Source organism: Corylus avellana, chromosome ca3 (assembly GCF_901000735.1).
Source record: "Corylus avellana chromosome ca3, CavTom2PMs-1.0".
Taxonomy (NCBI): domain Eukaryota; kingdom Viridiplantae; phylum Streptophyta; class Magnoliopsida; order Fagales; family Betulaceae; genus Corylus; species Corylus avellana.
Window position 1 is genome coordinate 14295405 of NC_081543.1, and position 19965 is coordinate 14315369.

At 36.5% G+C, this 19965-nt stretch overlaps 2 protein-coding genes and 2 pseudogenes across 2 annotated transcripts; 2 read left to right on the forward strand and 2 right to left on the reverse strand.

Annotated features, from left to right (window-relative positions):
• Window positions 1-3261: 3261 nt before the first annotated feature.
• On the reverse strand, window positions 3262-5453 carry LOC132176730 (probable purine permease 11). The gene is made up of 2 exons (XM_059589015.1): window positions 5349-5453; window positions 3262-4552 (listed from the first exon to the last, which is right to left on the reverse strand). The coding sequence occupies exons 1-2, from the start codon at window positions 5389-5391 to the stop codon at window positions 3450-3452; spliced, it is 1146 nt and encodes a 381-aa protein (XP_059444998.1). The 5' UTR covers window positions 5392-5453; the 3' UTR covers window positions 3262-3449.
• A 937-nt stretch (window positions 5454-6390) lies between these two features.
• Window positions 6391-6519, forward strand: LOC132176748 (U2 spliceosomal RNA; annotated as a pseudogene).
• Window positions 6520-6547: 28 nt separating this feature from the next.
• LOC132176749 (U2 spliceosomal RNA) lies at window positions 6548-6724 on the forward strand (annotated as a pseudogene).
• Window positions 6725-7821: 1097 nt separating this feature from the next.
• On the reverse strand, window positions 7822-14915 carry LOC132176111 (ras-related protein RABH1b-like). Its single transcript, XM_059588236.1, has 6 exons — window positions 14608-14915; window positions 13089-13159; window positions 11602-11690; window positions 11123-11234; window positions 8900-8990; window positions 7822-8263 (listed from the first exon to the last, which is right to left on the reverse strand). The coding sequence occupies exons 1-6, from the start codon at window positions 14722-14724 to the stop codon at window positions 8117-8119; spliced, it is 627 nt and encodes a 208-aa protein (XP_059444219.1). The 5' UTR covers window positions 14725-14915; the 3' UTR covers window positions 7822-8116.
• Between the last annotated feature and the right edge of the window lie 5050 nt (window positions 14916-19965).

Consider the following 19965-nt stretch of genomic DNA (forward strand, 5'->3'; position numbering starts at 1 on the left):
TTGGAAACCTATAGTTATACTGCAATTATATTTTTGTGGCTGTTATTCTGTATCTGTCAATTATATCATGTGCATTATAATATAGAAAATTATTCTCCATATAACGGTGGTTAAACTAATTACCATATTTATCTATCTAAATTTTAAATTTTCCTATAAATAGAAGTGTTTTACAGATATTAAAGTTTATTAGAGGGTTATAGGAGAATTTAGAGTAGTGAACGACATATAGGTGTCACCGAATTTAGTTCTTTTATCTCTTACTTCCAGTTCTATAATTCTCATAATTTACATTACCCACAATTTTTTACAATGTGCTAACATTACAAATGTTAATGGGTAAAATTTTTGGTTAGCTGGGGTGACTCAATTACTCGTTGTTATAGGATAGTTTATAGCAATTTGTTGTCTAGCCCGAGCATGTTGTTTGAAATTGGTTTTAAGAGAACAAATTGTTCGTAAACTCGCATCTGTTACTTGAATTGCAATTCGGGCAACAAAATTCACCTCTAATATAGCTAGACTAAACTTTATCTTGCCTTTATTTGGACATTGTTAATGCAAGAGGCAAAGATAATTAGGTCATCCCCAAAGAAAATTTCCTTTGGATTCTTCAATGAGAGATATTTCTTTGGTATTCCTTCTGGATCCTTCTCCGATAAAAAGGGGAGAGATGATTTCTAACATTGGACCAAAAAAAAAAGGGACATAAAGGATTTTCTTGTCATAAGCTCCTAGAAGAGGACAAAAAAAAAAAAAAAAAACTCAAATTGATTAATATGGAGAAAGAGGAAATAAAATGCATTCTCTCATCCATGAAATCAAAGAGTGGATTAATATAGATAATTATGCCGTGATTGGTTTATCATCGTTGGATTGATCTACCTGACGCAAAGCTTGATTCATTAGGGGCAACCCCTTTATGGAGAATAGCCTTAAATATGTTGACCAAAACTATGGCTATAATTTTTTAGACTATATTACTGTTAAAGTATATAAAAATATAAAGAGAAAAAGCAAGAAAGAAATATACAGATTAAGGTGGTTCATCTTATAGCTTACGTCCACACATTAAAGTTTTTTCTTGGCTACATATTTCCTTGATATATTTGATGATGTACAATACTCTATTTATAAAGAAAGAGTATGAGCGTTACAAACATTTCTACTTCTACATTAATATCAATAAACTTAATGTATCGTTTGTAACTCTTGTTACTTGAGTTTTTGTAACTTTTGACTCGAATATTCTTTGTCTTTTGAGTTATTATAGGCTGAAAATGCTGCACAGAGGGGGCCATCCTATCATGGTATTAGGGTTAAGAAGGTGTGATTCAGATTTTTAAGCAAGTGACCACTCTCAAAAAACTACAAACTATATATATATATATATATATATATATATTATTTCGAAGGTTTTTAAGGAGCAGAGAGTCTGACATTGGAAATAGAAAAAATAAAGTTGGCATTAATAACTCCCAATAAACTTTAAACCATTAAAAATACTTTGGTGTATATATATGTACTAGTGTATATGGTGCTGCTGGTTTGTGGGTTTTAGTTGCTTTGTTTTTTCCTTGTATTTTCATGTATGTTTTGTTGTCCTGGCCTTTGGGTTGAGGAATTGAATAATTTTTTGCCTTTCGGGTTTAAAAGAGAATAGTTTGGGTGTGGGTTTTTTGCTCATGCCTAGGAAATATGCTACCTTTGCCCCGGAAGGAGTCTACTAGAGTAGATATGTTCTATAAGCTGAAGATTGGGCAGGGTTTGCAGATGTTTGACGTCATAGATAGGATTTCAATTAAAGATATGCATGTTTTGACCTCTAGACATGTAATATTTTAGCTTCAGCTATGATCTTTCAAAATTATTTTGTTCTGTGATTATAAAGAGCTCTTATGCTCTTGACTTTTCTATCAATAAAATCAGAATGAATTTCCCTTTAAAAAAAAAAGGGGATATATGGGCACTAGTGGTGCTTTTGTTGCGCACTTGGCACTTCAATTTTTATATTCTCTATTTTCCTTATTCCTATTACATATATTGCTTCACAACGCTCTAATATTTCATTCAGAAAAGGGTCTTTTGTCGTGTCCAAGCTATTAAGGGCTTAAATTTTTTTTTCCAACTCAGATAGCACATAACGTTAAGTTGTCTTCTTCAAAAGTAATGGGATCCAATAGATTATAGAAATTGTTAGAAGAGTTGACCACTTGTTGAGGTAAGATTAGAAGTATTTGTAATGAGAGAAGAATTTAGGCCTAATTTGTTATGGCGTCAAATAATTTTTTGAAAAACGTTTTGTTTATTTTTGGGTGTTTTGCATGGTGTAAAGTATTAATCTAACTTGAAAAATGCTTTCTAAAGAAAATAATATCCACTAGACATAAAATTGATGTTCTCCCACACCTCTAGACATTCAATTGTAAGAAGGCTCCTTATGGGACCTAAATACTCGAGCAAATCTCAAGTTGCTCGAATATCTAACTGGACAGGTGGGCTTTCTCACACAATTACTTACTCAAATTACAAATAATATGAGCAAGCAATTGATGAATCGGGTATCGAATCCAAGTGCCCCATAGAAATCATTAGTGAGAATCGGCGAAGCATAAATATGTTTAAAATGATCAACAAAATAAGCCCCTATCATCGAACGCTTAGGATCCAAAAGCGTCTTTATTTTTTGAGAAGAACAATAGATGACGAGGACAATAATCTCTGGATATTGTTATTATGCGCATAGTAGAGTTAAGCAATGGGACACAACATATTTATCCCACATTGATTAAATGAGAGATGGCAAAGCGAGAGCTTTGCCGTAATGTATAGTCTCACTGGTGGCCGTCGGGGTGGTCACGGCCACCCCTTAATTCTCAACAGAGATAGTACAACTACTTCCGAACCATTGCCTGGTGGTAGCTGCCACCCCCAACACCTACCGACATCCGACGGACTCATTTTTATTTTTATTTAAAAAAAAAAAAAAATTATTGTTATAGTTTGGACTAATTCATTTGAAATGAACTGTTTAGATAAAATGTATTGCACACTGCGAAATACCCAATTCAGATCTCGATCTATTTACAACTTCATTGCACGGTTGCACCAAATTTGGATTCTTGTAATTTGCTTACCGAATTGTAAGCAATTTAGGTAGCTTCACATAAAGGATGAGTGCAGGGCTATGTTCCGAATTGTTCGACTCTAAATCTTACAAGTGAACCTTGATCCTGTACATTGACGCCAACATTACCCATTTTCACCATTGCTCTAGTAAAATCTTCCTTAAATGATGTTCCTTACTAGCTATCTAATACATAAAATGATGTTCTGAATGGCTGTTAAAAGGATAAGTAAGGTGACTTGCGTGCTTAAACATAATTGATGTAAGCATTAAATAAAATACTCAAAACACTGAAGTAATTAAAACAAAAAATAAAGTGTCATCAACAAATCTCTACAACAGACCTTGAAGCCTCATCAGCATTGGTTTTGTTTACCTTGGATATAGAGTCGTCGAGATAATGTTGATAGATGTATGAAAGAAAGCCCCACACAGCTAACAGCAGTGCCATCACCTTCGCCCCATCTAACTTGTCATGGAAAAATATCACAGCAAGAATGGGAACAACAGGCAAAGCCAATGTACCAATGACATTGGAGAAGAGAGAAGACACCTCAAAAACCAACCCCAACATACCCACAGAAGAAATCTGCCATGTCACAGCCGTCCAAATCAAAGTCATCAAGTAGGATATCTTTCCTTTCTCATATTCCTTCATCTCTTTCTCCAAAACTTTCCAGTCACCGCTTGCGAAAAGTCCTACCACGCACGCACATGTCGCAACAAATGATGGGTATATCTGCATATTCAAGACAGCAGAGAAGGTCTCTGTTTTTATCACCCTCTGAAAAGACAGCTGCACTAGGGAGAGGTATAATGAGTATGTTGCAGATGCACCGAGCATGCAAAGAAATCCAATTACATACTTCCCTTTAGGGACTCCTGCTGTTGTGTTTTCAGAGTCAGCATCGACTGCAAGAAGGGCTGCCGACATGGTAACAAGGACTAGAGAGTTGAATATAAAGGGTGTGAACTTTTGGGAATTGAGGAAGAAGGAGAAGATCGCGTTGAAGGCCAATTGGGTTGCACATAGTAGAGAATAAGTAGAGACAGGGAGATATAAGAGTCCGTATGAATACATCAGATTGTCACCTGCCAAGAGTATGCCTAAAAATAGGTAGAGAAAGGCAAGGGTGGAGAGAGGTGGTGGCCTTGCAGAGGAAGTATTTATGGAGGGTGACAAGAAAAAGAGAAGGGGGATTAGAATTGGGAAGCCTGCTGATTGAACAAATGTTGCCATCCATTTACTATTCCCACCTTTATCATAGTATAATCTTCCCAAGAGAGTGGCTGCAGATTGGCCGGCAAGGAGAAAGAAGATGTAAGAAATCACACGAAGCCACCACTTGTAATGTTTGAGTTTAGGAAGTTGCAGTAGGTTGGTAAGAGAGAGGCCTTTGTGTGAGTTTTTCTCTGGCTCTTCACCTAATCAGACACACACAGACAGAAACTAAACATAAGTTTTAGCCCATATCCTCATAATTAAGCAAGGAGAAATTTTATACATACTCTCACTCCCACACTTCAAAGTGCACATTTCCTAAATGACAGTAAAAATCACTATTGGATCTAAAATTTAATAGTGATCCAACTAAAATTCAATGATGATTTTTACTGCCACGTTGGTAAAATGAATTGTCCACATAGAGTAAGGTAGATTATAATGGAGCTCTGAGTGCTTTACTTGCAACTTAACCAACCCTTTTATAGTAATAGCCTTTCCTCAAGTAGTGACCACCTGAGATGACATTTTTGCTAGTTATAATCCTGGGATGCACTGGAAACAGATGGTTTTGGTTGCTGCTTAAAAGCTGAGTATATGGGATACACAAACTGTTTAACTATTTAATAGCCTACGGGTATTTGTGGGAGTTATGTTCTTGAATCTTCATGTTTATCTCATTTACTAACATATATATGCATATTGTTTTAATTTATTGGTTGTTGTAATAGTATTTTTCTGAAGTTGTTGGGGGTAGAAAAAGTGGACAGAAAGCCATTTGCGAATCTTGCCTTTCACATGTGACAATTTACAGTCTGGTTTAAAGAATTGAAATTGATATGGCTCTGGATTTACTGATTGCCAGAAACAAAGCTTTACTATTTCCTGCTTGAATGCATTCTATATTCAAATCAGACTATGAGGAAATAAAAAGAAGAAAGAAATAACAAATATTCATGCTTTTCAACAGTGAATCGGCGAGATGGGTGAGTGACTAACCTCGGGTTTCTGTTGCTCGTTGCAGCTCTTGAGCAGCCTCCATGAGGATTCAAAGAATCAAATAGATATGCTCATCTGTCTTCTACTGTTTATGTTATAGGCGGCTTAAGTAGTTAACTTGGTCAACTTGCCTGGTGGCAGCTAGCAAGCTCTTACCGTTTCCTCTTTATGAAGGTTTGTGCCGCCGTCATTCACAGAACCCGACATAATTAGGGACCATTTTTTGCCAATCAAGTCAACTGTGCTGAACCAATTATTCAAGCAGACTACTTGGACTTTATAAATAGTGGGTCTTGTGTCCTCTTTTAAGTGGGTAGCTAGAAAGGTGAGAGATGGATCGGGATTGGTTACAATCTCCTATTAACGTTGCAGATTGTTCGACTGCAATTGTAAGAGACTCCTAATAAGGTCTCGAGATCTGTTCGAGCACTTGGGCCCCATTAAGAGTCTCTTTCAATCGCGTATTCGATTGTATTATAATAAGAACAGACAATTGTAAAAAAATCTTGATCCGTTATTGATAGTGCTAGTGAGAAATATGGTGTAATAGAAGTTTTCTTCATGATTAAGACTTTGAATGTATTCAGGATTTGATTTGGACTTTGGAGTGTTCGCCACCACATTTTATGCTGTATATTTTATTAATGAATTTCATCACAGTCAATGGTGGTAGGCCATGGTGTTGAATCTCTTACTAATTGTTTCTCTACTTTAGCTGCTTCAATGTCATTGGCTGCACTAATCTAAAAACCCACGAGCTAGTCAGCAAAGTTTGGCTTCAGTAGGCTGATATTGGCCTTTACATATTTAAAACTCCTTCACATCTATGCCCCTTCCATTATCATCAAATCGGTGTCCCCAGACAAAAGAAATCATTAGTAAGAGATCCAAAAAGCCATCTTTATTTTTGAGAAGATCAACAAGGACAGCAATCCGTGGACACTGCACAATGGAACACGATAAATTTGTCCCACATGGATTAAATGAGATACAACAGAGCTAGAGCTTTGCTATAAAGGACTATCAGAAGAAATAAAGAAGCATACCTTTCTCGGCCTTTTGGCTAAGATCAAGTGTAGTATATGTTCTTATTAGTTTAATATTTGATTTATGGTACACTGACGTGCATAAATAGTTTATGCACACTAGTCAAAATTTTTTTTAAACAAATATTTAAAAAAAAATTTTGCCTGGCGTGCATAAACTGTTCATGCATATCAACGTGCTCTTTATCATTATTTCTGATATGTGGGTCATTGACCCAAATGGCATTAAATTAATTTTTTCCAGGGGAGGGTCCACCGCAGTAGCTTGCTACTGGGATCCTTAAGCGTCGCCCTTGCGTTGCACTATAGCGAGGGCCAGGCGCACCCCTCTAATTCTACACCAAATGTTTCATAAGGATGTTTTTCTCTGATGGGTTCTTGGGTCATCTACTTGATCTCTTATTATAGACCAAATGTTTCTTTAGGATTTAGGATGTTTTATTTGGAAGGTGATTCTTTCTAGAGAATGGAATCGAAGCAAGGATTAATGATCTTTTGAATTGCAAATCTATCATAAATTTTTTTAAAAAAAACTAGAAAATATTTTTATAAGAGAAGGTCCAAATGATTTTTTATTTTGAGCAACCATTCCTTAATTAGCTGCCCCTGGGCCTTGAGTCCCAGACCAACTCTCATATGATGTGGCCGAAAGATGAGATGGCCGCCTCTCTAAGGCCAGCTGCCACCCATTTACATTTTTTTCTTTTTAATAAAAGGAAATTATTTGTTTATTTTTTTGGCTAAATTGTCACGTGTTAAACGTATCATTAGTGCTAATGTGCTTAACTTCCGTTAAAATAACTTCTGTTAATAGATTCCAAAACATCGATTCTATTAAGATGCAAAAAGTAAGGAATAAATTTGCATTTTTCTCCTAGTCCAACCCAAAAAATGAGTAATATGTCTTTACTAAAATATCTTAGGCAAAGGGTGTAAAAAAAAAAACCAGTATAACCGAGTACAACCCATAACCGGTTACTGGAAAACAGATTTTAAAACCGGTTGGAAAAAACCGTTTACCAAGTACTCTGGTCCAGTTACCGGTTTACAATCACAACAAAGTCTAGCTTATTGGGACAAAAATGTTAATTGTTTTTTTTTTTTTAAAAAAAAAAAGGGCAAAAAATGGTTAAATTAAGCCCAAAATGCCAAAATTTAAAAAAACCGGTTACTCGGTCCAGATAACCGGGGCTGGTTATTGCATAACCAAGTAACCGGGTACTCCAATTCCGATTGCCGGTTTTGGCCAATAACCAGGAACTGGAACCGGATTTTCACCTCTAAAACTGACCTTGTTCACCCATGGAAATGCATGAAAATGAAAATCTAATCGAATCAGCAGGTATTACTAACACATCTTGCAGTTAATATCATTTCAACCAAATCAAAATTTTGAATATATATATATAAGGCAAGAAGAGTTTAAGTCATGGCAAATAATCATCATAGAAATGTGTAAATACCAAAATCTATTCAAGTCAGTAAATTTTACTACACATCTCACAGGTTATGACAATCTAACCAAACGAACAAATTCCCAAGTCATAGTTCTACTCCTAGCTCTTCAGACCCATATGTTGCCTAAGAGAGTTCCCAAAGCAATGCCGTAAAGGATTATACCCGCAACAAGTACATAAAAAAGAAAGAAATCTAAATGAAACCTTTACATATCTGGGGTAAAGTTGGTTGAAAAACCAAACACCAAGAAAAAGAGTATAATTCTCAACAATAGCATCCACCTGACTGGGGCTGGGACTGTGTTGCACCACCACCAGTAGACTTCAAGTTCACATCAACCATGTCTTCTTGCTTTGTCGAAGAGAGTGTTTCCATTCCTGGTAAAGCCGCGGCAATTTTCCGAAACAATGCCTGGCCAAAGACTCATCAGTCAACTGAATTACAAGAAAAAATAAAAAGCTTCGACAGCTAAAAGACACCACATTGATGAACTTATGAACTCTATACCTACTTTACTCTTCTGAGAGTCATCAAAACAGTAACGAGTAAAACATAAAAATGAAAGAGACTCCAAGATAGTGCAACAGGTAAATGACAAAGAAGATCAAACTCTACTTCTGTTTATCCCAAGTTAAACAATAAAGACAAAGGTTAACTTAGGGCCCTTATAAGCATACCAAACCTTTAAAACTAAAGAGATTTATCATGCTCATGAAGTAGATGATAACTGACCAAATATCAAAATGGTTAACTTAACCCTCTACACAACATATTTCTTGTCAGTAATGAACCAACTAGGATGGTCATAAGCATCTGATCAGTGAGCCAGCTAATGGACTATTTGCAGCATCCCATTTGAAGATAATGCAGCAGACAAATGGCAAAGAATATTGGTTCTACCTATGCTTTACTCATGGTAAAGACAAAGCTTGATGTGAGAGTGTCATGAGCATACCATACTGATGTTTTGTTCAGTTTCAACTCGGATAGAAACTAAGCATTTATTGCAATGATGCATGGAAAGAGGATACCAAGCTGGAGGAATACCTTTATGTTAAAGCCAGCTTTAGCACTCGTTTCAATAAACATGACGTTGAGCTCACGAGCTTTGGCTTCTCCTTCCTCTATGGAAACTTGCCTGTGGAATCATGTACAGGAGAATATTGTTAGTAAAACAGGTGATACAGATTGAACACTAACTTGACCAACTTCCAAAGGAAAGAAAGCATTTATTAATTGCTTCGGCCTACTCCTAAAACCACTAACCACACCAACCTAAGCGGTTAGCAGATTTTGTCAACTGCCCATCAAAGCGGTTAGTGGTTATTAGCAATTAATGGTTATTAGTGGTTAATAACCGCCCACTTGTACACCCGTTACAAACAAGTTAGTGTATGAGGAATCTTTAAAGGTAGCCAGTTTTCACTTGACTTGGCTGTAGCCTTACTTGGAATAAGCACCGCCCCTTTCTTAGCTGCCCCGTCCCAACCAGAAATTTTTCAACAAGTCTATTAGAACTTGGAATATTTTTCCTAAAATTTTCTAATATGGAGAAGTGACCTAGATCACTTCAGCTGAATCTTTCTTTTATAGTGGATCACATTGCCTTTAAATGCAATAGTAAACAAAATGCATATCACTCTAAAAGCATGTTTGAGATTGCATTAGGAAATAGAGCTTTTAAATTTAAAAATAGTTTTTTAGAAAAAACTTCATTTTTAAGTTTTTCCTAAAAGTGAATTTTGGTCATTTCTAGAGTAAAAAAGTCAATGAAGTACTCTAGGAACTTTTTACCAAACAAACCAGCTTTTTGTGTAGCACAGCCTTTTAAGTATTAAAAGTACTTCTTAAGATCTCTAATGCAATTCCAAACAGTCTCTAAAGAATAAATGCTTTTAGCTTTGTTCTACTAGTCAGCTTCTAAATCAATACTCTTTAGTTTAAGAGTCCAGTCATAGTAGAAGCTGAAGTACTCAGCTGCTCAAAGAATCTCTTTACCTTTCAATTCAAAGCTAAGCCAATATGACGCAGCCATGAAAGATTGGTTGGTAGTTACTTTGCTACTTTGTAGGGAGTCTAGGGACCATGTGCGGTATTAAATTAGGTCAAGTCTTATATGGTTTTGAAGGTCAGGTTATTAGGACTCGAAGGTAAAAACAGTTTTTCATTTATGATTTCATAAAATACAGTTACTTTTGTAATGAGGGGCAGACTGTAATTTCTGCATCTCTTGCAAATTAAGGGCATTTTTGGTCATTGAATTGAGCCTAGAACTTTCCAGGAGTTTCTAAAGTCTTGGATTTATTTTCATTGGGTCGAAGTTAATATTTCATTGGGTTTTATTAGATATTTAATTTACAACTCAAATAAGGAGTCCTGGTGTTAGACAATAGAATTATGTATCGTGTTATCGAAGTCATGCTTGTCTAGAATGATTTCTCTGTATCTCTTCTCTCCCTTCTTCCTCATTGCACGCTGTTGCCATCCATGCCACCGTTCACACAACTTCTGAATGGCAACAAAATTTCCTCTTTTCTTCTCTCCTTGCAAGTTGCAACCCCAAATCAAACTCTAATTCGATCTAAAACCCCTAAAGCTTTTTCCCCACCATGAGGAACCCCAAGGTCATAACTTTCCTTATCCTAAAGCCCACTACAAGCCCACTTAGACAGATTACTTAATCTGCCCTGCCTCAAAATTTCGAACAGCTATGAAAGCTCAAGGAAACAACTTGAGGGAACAAATGATGCAACTATAACCCTTCTCTTCCCTTCTACAGGTATTACCTCCCTAGACCTTCATTCTACCAACCCAAATTTTAAAAGCAATGACTGTCCAGAAAATTTGTGCAAAAGAGTTCCAAACTTCCAGCAGCTTCTTTTGAAATTTAGAATCATTAAAATTACCCCAGCAGCTTCTTTCGAAATTTTGTATCATTAAAATATCCTAATTATCCTCTCCAACCTATTAAAGCCCTAAATCATGCAACACCCATAACCTGCATATATGAAAAATTGTATACAACATTATTCAACTTCTCAATGTTGTCCTGTGTCATTGAAGTCAACATAACAGGAGAAGAAATTTGTTAAACTACTAATCCATTAGCAAATTTGTAATGACAATATTGTTAGCCCTAAAAGTATCCACTAATTTGATTAATTAAGCTAGAGCTGTAACAAGTACAGTAAAATAGAACAGAAAGTTCACTATGAACCAAGCCAATCAAACATGTCCAATAAAATCATCTACCCATTGTCAAACAATTACCTCTTTTCCACAAGGTCAGTTTTGTTTCCAACAACGACAATGATGACATCACTGCCCCTCTCAGTGCGCACCTCTTCAATCCACTTTGAAGTGTTTAGGAAAGTTTGCCGGCCTAAATCATAGAAGAACCAGAATGTTCAGCAATATATCAAGCATTGTGGCAGCAGTCGTAGACAATTAAGTAAAAACATGATTCAAATAAACAGAGACTAAAAATGAAGCCTGGCTGCTGATGAATCTAAGATCACAAGAGCAGATATTGTGCAAGTTTACAACTTCTTAAGGAGCTGACAAGCCAATAGACAATTAGCGAAAACAGCCGGGACTTGATTATTCGTGAAATGAAAAATACTAATAACCATAGCAATGATAAAATAATAATAATAATAACAACAACAACAATAAATACAAGCTGAAATAAATAATTCGGTGACACAAATAAATAACTTGCACACAAAGTTCAGGTTACATTAACATACTCGCAACATCATACACAATGACAGCAACAGATGAATCCCTAATGTAGCTTGGAATGAGACTTCTGAATCTTTCCTGGCCAGCAGTATCCCTGTTATCACAACATAATAAAGGATCAACCATAAAAGCCAACTAAGTGAAAACAAATAATGTACATGATAATGGTCATCAACGCTGAAGGAACTGAAACAGACAGGAATGGAGAAAAATATAAGTCCAAGCTTTCGGCATTATTGCTGGATAAGTAGGCCCTGCAAGGGCATTGGGTGCCTTATATAAACTTCAAGATGAGTAGCTATTATGTTTACGTTTAATACAGATCCCCTGCCACTGTATGGTGCTACGAGCATCTCTCAAATCTACATACAATCCCAGGAAGTTCCACATATGAAGAATTGGAAAATCACAGCAGGATACTTTTTACCCCTTTTTGTGCCAGTGAAATTATCTGATCATTAGGGCTGATGGTACACTGGCTGATGGTGGGAGCCCTAATGATCAGATAATTTCACTTCCACCAGTCTCCTCGCTGAAACTACTAATTGAAAGCTTAGACCTCAATGGAAGGTATAATTTTTATGAAAGAAGAATCAAAGGTTCAATTTTATTGAAATAGAAATAGAAGGTTCAAATTGATGAGAAATAAAAGGTCCAGTTTTTGTGAGAGAAAAACTAATCATGATGGGAGCTAGAAAGTATTTAATCAGGCATAAAATATTTGGAAATGTGGTATTTCATCTCTCTAGCAACACCAAAATGAAGAAAAAGAAAGATGCATTATATTTGATGCTGGTGAAGAACATTGATTTTACAAGGAAAGCTAGCACAATTACAAAGTTTTTTTTGCTATTTCATTTACCAACATAAATTCAAGCATCAATCATAGAATAAAGGAATGCATGAAAATTAAAATATAGATAATAATCAAATAATTCAAAGTTCATAAAGATGAAGCTCAGATTATTCTGCATGCATCTGCTATTCATGGTATCTCTTAAATTAATATGTTAAAAGACAAGAAGCAACCTCCAAGCATTTAAAGAGAGATCTCTACTTAAATACTGTTCATGAGGAAAGTGATGTTTAGCAGTTAACATGATTTGTTTATCATCACATCCATCAAATGTAGTACAATCCCTTTAGCCTTCTGTTATTCAAAATGAAAGCACAAGATCAAGTTAACACCAATTGAAACAAACATCAAGTATGGAGTATAAAATGAATAACATTGAATGAAGCAATTCCCAATTTACTTTTCAAAGCTTCCAAATGGTATGTGGAAAACATATTTGATCTTAGTAACAATCCATCCATCAGCATAACTTTACTCAGTAAGCTCGGCAGTTAAATTTTTTTCCCCATTTTGGATAAAAATTTGCTTACTCCATGTACAAGTGCAAGATATTAAGTTCATGGAAAATAAGAAACAAGATAAATCTGTCACCAATGTACGAATAAGTGTAATATATAATGAGGTACCAAATCTTACCACAACTGCAGCCGAACAGTTCGATCTTCAAGATACATAGTCTTTGACAGAAAATCAATACCAATTGTAGCCTGATCATCAAAATAAAAAATAAGTTTGATTACACAAACAAAACATCTATGAGTAAGTTCAATAAAAACAATATTTTATACTAAAAAACGACCACGTCATTATATGAAAAAAATGAAAGAAAAAGAAAAGAAAAGAAAGAAGGAATAGCTATAACAAAAGACGGAACTTCTTCTTCAATCTATTGGAAGAACACAGCTTACAATGTGTACAAAATTCTATCATATACCAGTTAACATATTGAATAGTTTGGCAATCAATCGTTATCATGCATACTTAACAACTTAAATGAAAACTAGAAAAATTGGTGCAAAAACAAGGCTCATACAACAAGCGAGCGCAGAGGAATTTTAACATTCAGTGTCAATGAGCCAAAACCCCACTTTGTATCAAGAAGCATGAACCATTATTTCCTGAGAATCAGACCATTCATCAAGAACTTAAAAGACTCAAAATAAGCATTTTTAATATTCCTAATCCTCTGTAATGCAGTAAGTACCTTGGAAATCGTGAACTTACCCTGATCAGCATATGATCGGAGAGTTACCTAAAAGACCTTTCTTAACATGTTATGCTTCTGGCTATAAAAGCAGCTTTAGCACGTGTGGTACTCATTACTGCACTAAATCATGGTTGTAGAAGGTATGGGTACACCATACACTATAGATCTGACTATAAGCAAAACAAAATTATAAGGAGATCTATCAGAACATTACGTGTAACTTCTCATTCATCGAGTTTAAGTTGAAGCTACCTACAACTTATCAAGAATTCACTCATTTTCCATCCAGAATGTTCTTTCTGAACACTTATCCATTCTAGCAATAGCACATAAGCTTCACAAGAAGATGGCAATCAACTTCCTGTTTTTCTCATGTTGATTGTGTTCGTAATTCTGATGAACGAGAGAGTAATGTAGGTTAACATTGACTATCCCATCCATTTAAATTAATAAACCATCGAAGATATTTGAATTAATCTCAAGTAGAGCCTCAAATGAAGACCCTATAATATACCCTTCAGTCATCATTGCTTGGCTAGAACCTATTATTGCGCATCCATCTTCATGTTGTATGTATCAGTATCTACCCAAAGATCAGAATCACATCAAAACTTTTACCACTCCATTTGGATCGACATTTGCATCACAAAAATCAAATTAACGACCCTCCGACGCTAAGCTGATTTTTACAAATCGTTGGAAACAAACAAAAATTATATAACTTGTACGTACGTATGTATGGAAAAATCAATTATATAGCAAATTCAACTCAAAAACAAAGAAATAACAAGAAGGCAAAGCAGACCCAGGAACGAAAAATGCAAAAAGCTTCCAACAAATAGATCAATCAACGAAGAAAGCAAGTTCTGGGTATGATCAGAGGCAGAGACACCGTGATCCGATTAATTGCAAAGCGGGATCTGATGGGTTGTGGAGAATAACATCAACCTGATAGGTGTTGTCGAACTTGTCGTACATGAAGCGGGTGATGATGCTGGTCTTGCCCACAGACTGGTCCCCCAAGAACACCAGCTTGTACTTTGCCAAAGCTGACACTGGTGCCATTTTTCCTCTTTAGAGATCACAAAGAGAGAGAGATTGAAGAGTGAGTGAGCTGCAGAGAGAATTTGGTTTGATCTGAGAGAGAGAGAGAGAGGGAGAGATTTGGCAAATATGGAAAGAATTATGGCGGAGTTGTCACGGCATTGTGTTGGCTCAGGTCACATGCAGTCCATTTTCTTTTGCAAAATGTGAAAAACAATCGTTTGTGAGGGTTTCTTTCTCATCCATAATTAAATAATGTTGATTTTACCTATAAAAAAAAAATAATGTTGATTTTAGGGATATTGTTTTAAATTTAAATTTTTATATGGTATTTTAGTTCTAATATAATTAATTTTTTTTTTTAAGAATTATAAGAACATCGAGCATTTTATATTTATTTGATAAGTATAGTTCATAAGTTATGATTTATTAGACGTGATAATGAGATAAGAGTCTACATTATAATTCCTTGTGACAAAAAACGTTTGTTCATAATTTGTGATGGAAATGGACATTTCATTTAATAATCGGTAATGGAAATGGGCATTTCATCTTATAAGAATATAACATATTAATCATAATAATTTGTCTTGATCATGAAAATAAGAATTTATGATTGATATGTTGATGTGTCTTGAATGAAATGAGGAATAGATTTCTTTTGAGTAAAGATTAGACCTAGAACGGATATTATCCTTATTAGAGTTGATTATTGCTTTAGATGGCTAGATCTAATTGATCTCATTGTAAGGTGTAGCAGTGGGAGTAATGTTATAAGTCTCTCTCGTGTCCTTTTTGAATCCCTCAAAGATTAATGATATAGTTATTAAAAATTAAAATCACTATTAAACTTGTGATTGATCATTATTAAATTTTGATTAAATGGTATTTTTAATAGTCACATCATTCTTGAAGAGATTTAAGATGAACACAAGAGAAACTTCTAGAATTACTCGTAGTAGGAGTGGTATTATTCTATTTAAGAGAATAAATGATGAATAAAAACAGGGTTGAGAATTATTTCATATTTATAATTTATTGTATTTTGGAAGTCAAGACTCCCTTTAAGTTGCCATTAAAGATTATAACTCTCTCAAAGTTCAAAGTAGCTGATATATCATTTTCTTTGGTTTTGTTATTAATTAGTTCGCAACAGTAAGATTATAATTAGTTTACAATAGTAAGAATCCCAATATTATGTTTTATTGGATTAGATTTCATGAGATGTTTAGCATGTTTGGAATTGTGTTTGAGAAATAGAACTTTTAACGTAAGATTATAATTTGTTGGAGATAAAATCTACTATGGGTCCCACTATCTATCAATCATCCTCCAAGGCCGAGACCCTTTGACGCTCTTGTTATTTTGCAAAAAATCCATTGCCGGTCGAGCCGTACCAAAAGTTGCATCAACATAATTAATTATAATTTATTGGATATGCTAATCCAATAAAACATAATATAGCAAAAATAAATCAGTTCTAGCAATTCAACTAGAGATTTTCCCTCCTCCTTAAATCTATAAATTGGATTGGCAATAACAAAAAGACTTATCATGATGCCCATATTTTTATTTTATATTGGAAAATTTTATAATTAATTCCTAAATTTTCACAATATTTCAATTTAATCTCTTGATACTAATGATGACAATTAGCTTTCAAGTAGTTTTTGTGGTTATGTCATGTAAACAAAGTGACATAACTACTTCTTCTTCTTCTTCTTTTTTTCTTTTTCTTTTTTTAATTTTAATTTTAATTTTTTTTTTTTTTTTTTTAAGGAAATCTTTCATATTCATTCATTTAAAAAAATCAAGAGCACAAGCCTTTACATTATAGAGCATAAAGCTCTGATAAATCATAGTTAAAGCTATAATGTTACAACGTCATAAAAACGAACATAAAAATCTTACAATCAAGTCTTATCTATGATTTCAACATCTGCTAACCCATGTCCAAACTTCAGTTATAGAACAGATCTACGCCAGACTCAATCTAATACATAAGTAGCCCATTTTCTCAACTTTTATTTTTCCGGTCATAAGGACAAAACTCTCCCACCGAAACTAATCATTCTCGACCCAAAGGACATGACAAAAACCTTTGTTGGGTCATGGATCAGCCCATTTAATATTCAATAACCTTTAGGCCCAGTTTGAGAAAGCCCAAGACTTGGACACGAGACTCATGAATCCGAGACCTACGTCCGAGGCCCAGTAAGCTGAGTCTCTCGCATCCGAGGCTATTAACGCCGAGACTCCCAAAGCCGAGACCATGAAGTCCGAGATTAACTCAGGACATGTAAATCTCGGCTTAAGGGATAACTCAGGTGTCCTAGAACCTATTGCTGTTGGTAAATAAATAATCTTGTTGTTTACTAAGGCACCAAACCAATCTACAATTCAAATCCTCTATATATCAATAAAGATAAGCCAGCAACCGAGTCCCACTCGGTCCCTTGATCTCGAGCCACTAAAATCACGGAATAATTAACAAACATTATCTGTCATTCAAATGTTTGTTCAGCTAATATCAAGGGATAAGATTCATGAATATGTGGGAAATCAAATTCTCTCCCTGCCTATAAATACAAGTCATATTATCGAAGCAAAGGTAATCACAACTCTCATTATCTAAACTTCGTAGTTGTTGACAATATCCTTTTTCTTTCTCATCCTGACTTAGGCATCGGAGTGTTCCTGCCGGCTCACCCCCGGTCACTTCGATCCTTCTTTCTTCTTTGTTGTGCAGTCAAATAGTTCATTCGTGTGTTGGTCAACTCAAGCTCGGCAAGCGTGCCACGTCATCATTTGGAAAACTGTGCATCAATAGTTTGGCGCCGTCTGTGGGACCTTCGATTTTCATCAGTTCTCTACTAATCCAAAATGGTGACTACCCGTTCCACTGCTGCAGGCTCCAACGCACCACCACCATCCGATCTAGCCGAATTCATGAAGCAGATGTCCGAATCCATGAAGGCTCTGAAAAAGCAGAATGAAGACCTGGCTGTAAGGCTCACAGCCGTTGAGGGCCGTAATAGCCAGAGGGACCAAGAGCGAGCAAGAAGGCATGAAGAACGGCGTGAGAGGGAAAGACGAAGGGAAATTCGCGATGGGAAGCGAACTACAGGTTCACATCGCGATGATGAAGCAAGTTCAGTCCAAGCCAACCATCATACTACTGTCCAGAATGAGGAGCATCGTGAGCAGCAGAACCCAGAGAGGTCTCAGCATACTAGGCCTCGAAGGGAGCAATTTCAAGGGCAAAATGAGGCCCATATGAGTGCTGACATGGAAGACCTAAAAAAGAAGTACGAAAAGCTAACTCGCAAGTTGGCTGCAAAGGATGAAAAAACCCCTGCTGCGGGGTTTATGGATAACACCGACCTGCCTTTCACTGATCGAGTGTTAAGTTTTCATTTGCCTGAAAACTTCAAGATGCCTCACGTCAAGGAGTTTAACGGTAGTGGCGACCCTTCTGAACATATGGAAAGCGTCTGTGTTCACTTTTTCCTTCATAGGTTTCCAGATGAAATAGCATGCAAAATCTTTCCTCTCACTTTGGAAGGCGTTGCTCAAGACTGGTTTGCCAGATTGCCTGCCAAGTCAATAGAAAGTTTCAAAGAACTTGGAAGTCTCTTTTTAAGCCAATTCCTGGCTACCAAAAAGAGGAGGAAGCACTCGGCTTGCTTACTGTCATTGCGTCAGGGGAAGGAAGAAAGTCTGAAAGATTTCATGCATAGGTTCAATAAAGAAAAATTGCTAGTGGATAACTCAGGGGATCAAACGGTATTATCCGCATTATGGCATGGAGTCAGGCCAAATGGGCCTCTAATGGCTGAAGTATCAAAGAGTTTGACAGAAATAACTCTTCCCGAGTTTATCGCCAAGACAGAGGAGTATATTAATCAAGAGGAAATGATTAAGGCTCTCACGAAAGGTCAGGAGGAAGAAGACCAGGAGACAATACAAAAAAAATGGCATTTTCTGACGTGTGCTACAGTATAATTTTTTTGCCACGTTAGCAATTTCCTGACGTTTAAAATATAAAACGTTAGGGAAATTTTTTCTGACGGGTGAATAGTAACACGTTAGAATTTTCTGACGTGTTACGACGCACACGTTAGAAAAATCTGATGTGTAAAATGCATGAACGTCAGGAAAATATTTCAGTTTTTTTAAAAATAAACATTGATATAATTGCTGACGTGGTGGGACTTACCACGTCAGACTTTGCTAACGTGGCTATGTGCCACGTCAGAATTTTACTGATGTGGCAGATCGCCACGTTAGAAAATTCTGACGTGGTAAATCGCCACGTCAGAATATATATGTATAAATATATATATTTATATATAATTATATATAAAATTATAATTATAATTATATATAACATTAGAATTATCAGATATTTAAAAGGGAAAATTACAGTTTACCCCCCCAAAGTTGTCAGCGATTTGCAATTCCGCCTCCAAAGTTTCAATTTTTGCAATCCACCCTCCTAAAGTTTCAATTTTTTGCAATTCAGGCACTCCGTCAGTCAAACCCGCTTTGACTGACGGAACAGTGACCACGTGCGACGCACGTGGTCACTTTATGCGATTTAGTGCCCAAAATACCCCCATCAAGTGGTTACACCTTGACCCACGCCCAAACCCATCTGACCCACGCCCCGACTCTGCTGACCCAACCCCCAACCCAGAAGCTCAAGAAGCGCAGGAACGGCGGTGGGTCCGCCACATTGCCGGTGGAGAAGCCGATTGGCAGGCAGTTGAGGGAAACCCAGTCCGAGATCGCCGACTACGGCTTCGGCCGCCGGTCCTGCGACACCGATCCGAGGTTCTCCCATGACGCGGGTCGGATATCGTTCGATGCAAGTCGGATATCGTTGGACGATCCACGTTACTCCTTCGACGAGCCTCGGGCATCTTGGGATGGGTACTTGATGGGCAGAACCTTCCCCAGAATGCCCACAATGGTCTCGGTGGTAGAGGACGCTCCGGTTCACGTTTTGAGGTCCGATACGTAGATTCCGATGGAAGAAAATGCGATTAACGAGGACGAGACGTCGGTGCCGAGTGGGTCTGCGCAGACGAGGGACTATTACTCAGACTCATCGTCGAGGCGGAGGAAGAGCCTTGACCGGTCCAACTCAATTCGGAAGACTGCCACGGCTGTTCTGGCGGAGATCGACGAGTTGAAGTCGGTCTCGAATGCAAAGGTGTCTCCGGCCACCACCACCGGTGATTACTTCTTCCAAGGACC

Excerpts from the sequence above, each read along its gene's own strand:
- LOC132176730 (XM_059589015.1), bottom strand. The coding sequence starts at position 5,391 with ATGGAGGCTGCTCAAGAGCTGCAACGAGCAACAGAAACCCGAG. Across the intron at positions 4,553-5,348 it reads ACGAGCAACAGAAACCCGAG|GTGAAGAGCCAGAGAAAAAC; the intron begins GTTAGTCACTCA and ends GTGTCTGATTAG.
- LOC132176111 (XM_059588236.1), bottom strand. The coding sequence starts at position 14,724 with ATGGCACCAGTGTCAGCTTTGGCAAAGTACAAGCTGGTGTTCTTGGGG. Across the intron at positions 8,991-11,122 it reads ACTGACCTTGTGGAAAAGAG|GCAAGTTTCCATAGAGGAAG; the intron begins GTAATTGTTTGA and ends ATGATTCCACAG. Across the intron at positions 8,264-8,899 it reads AAGCTGGCTTTAACATAAAG|GCATTGTTTCGGAAAATTGC; the intron begins GTATTCCTCCAG and ends GTCTTTGGCCAG.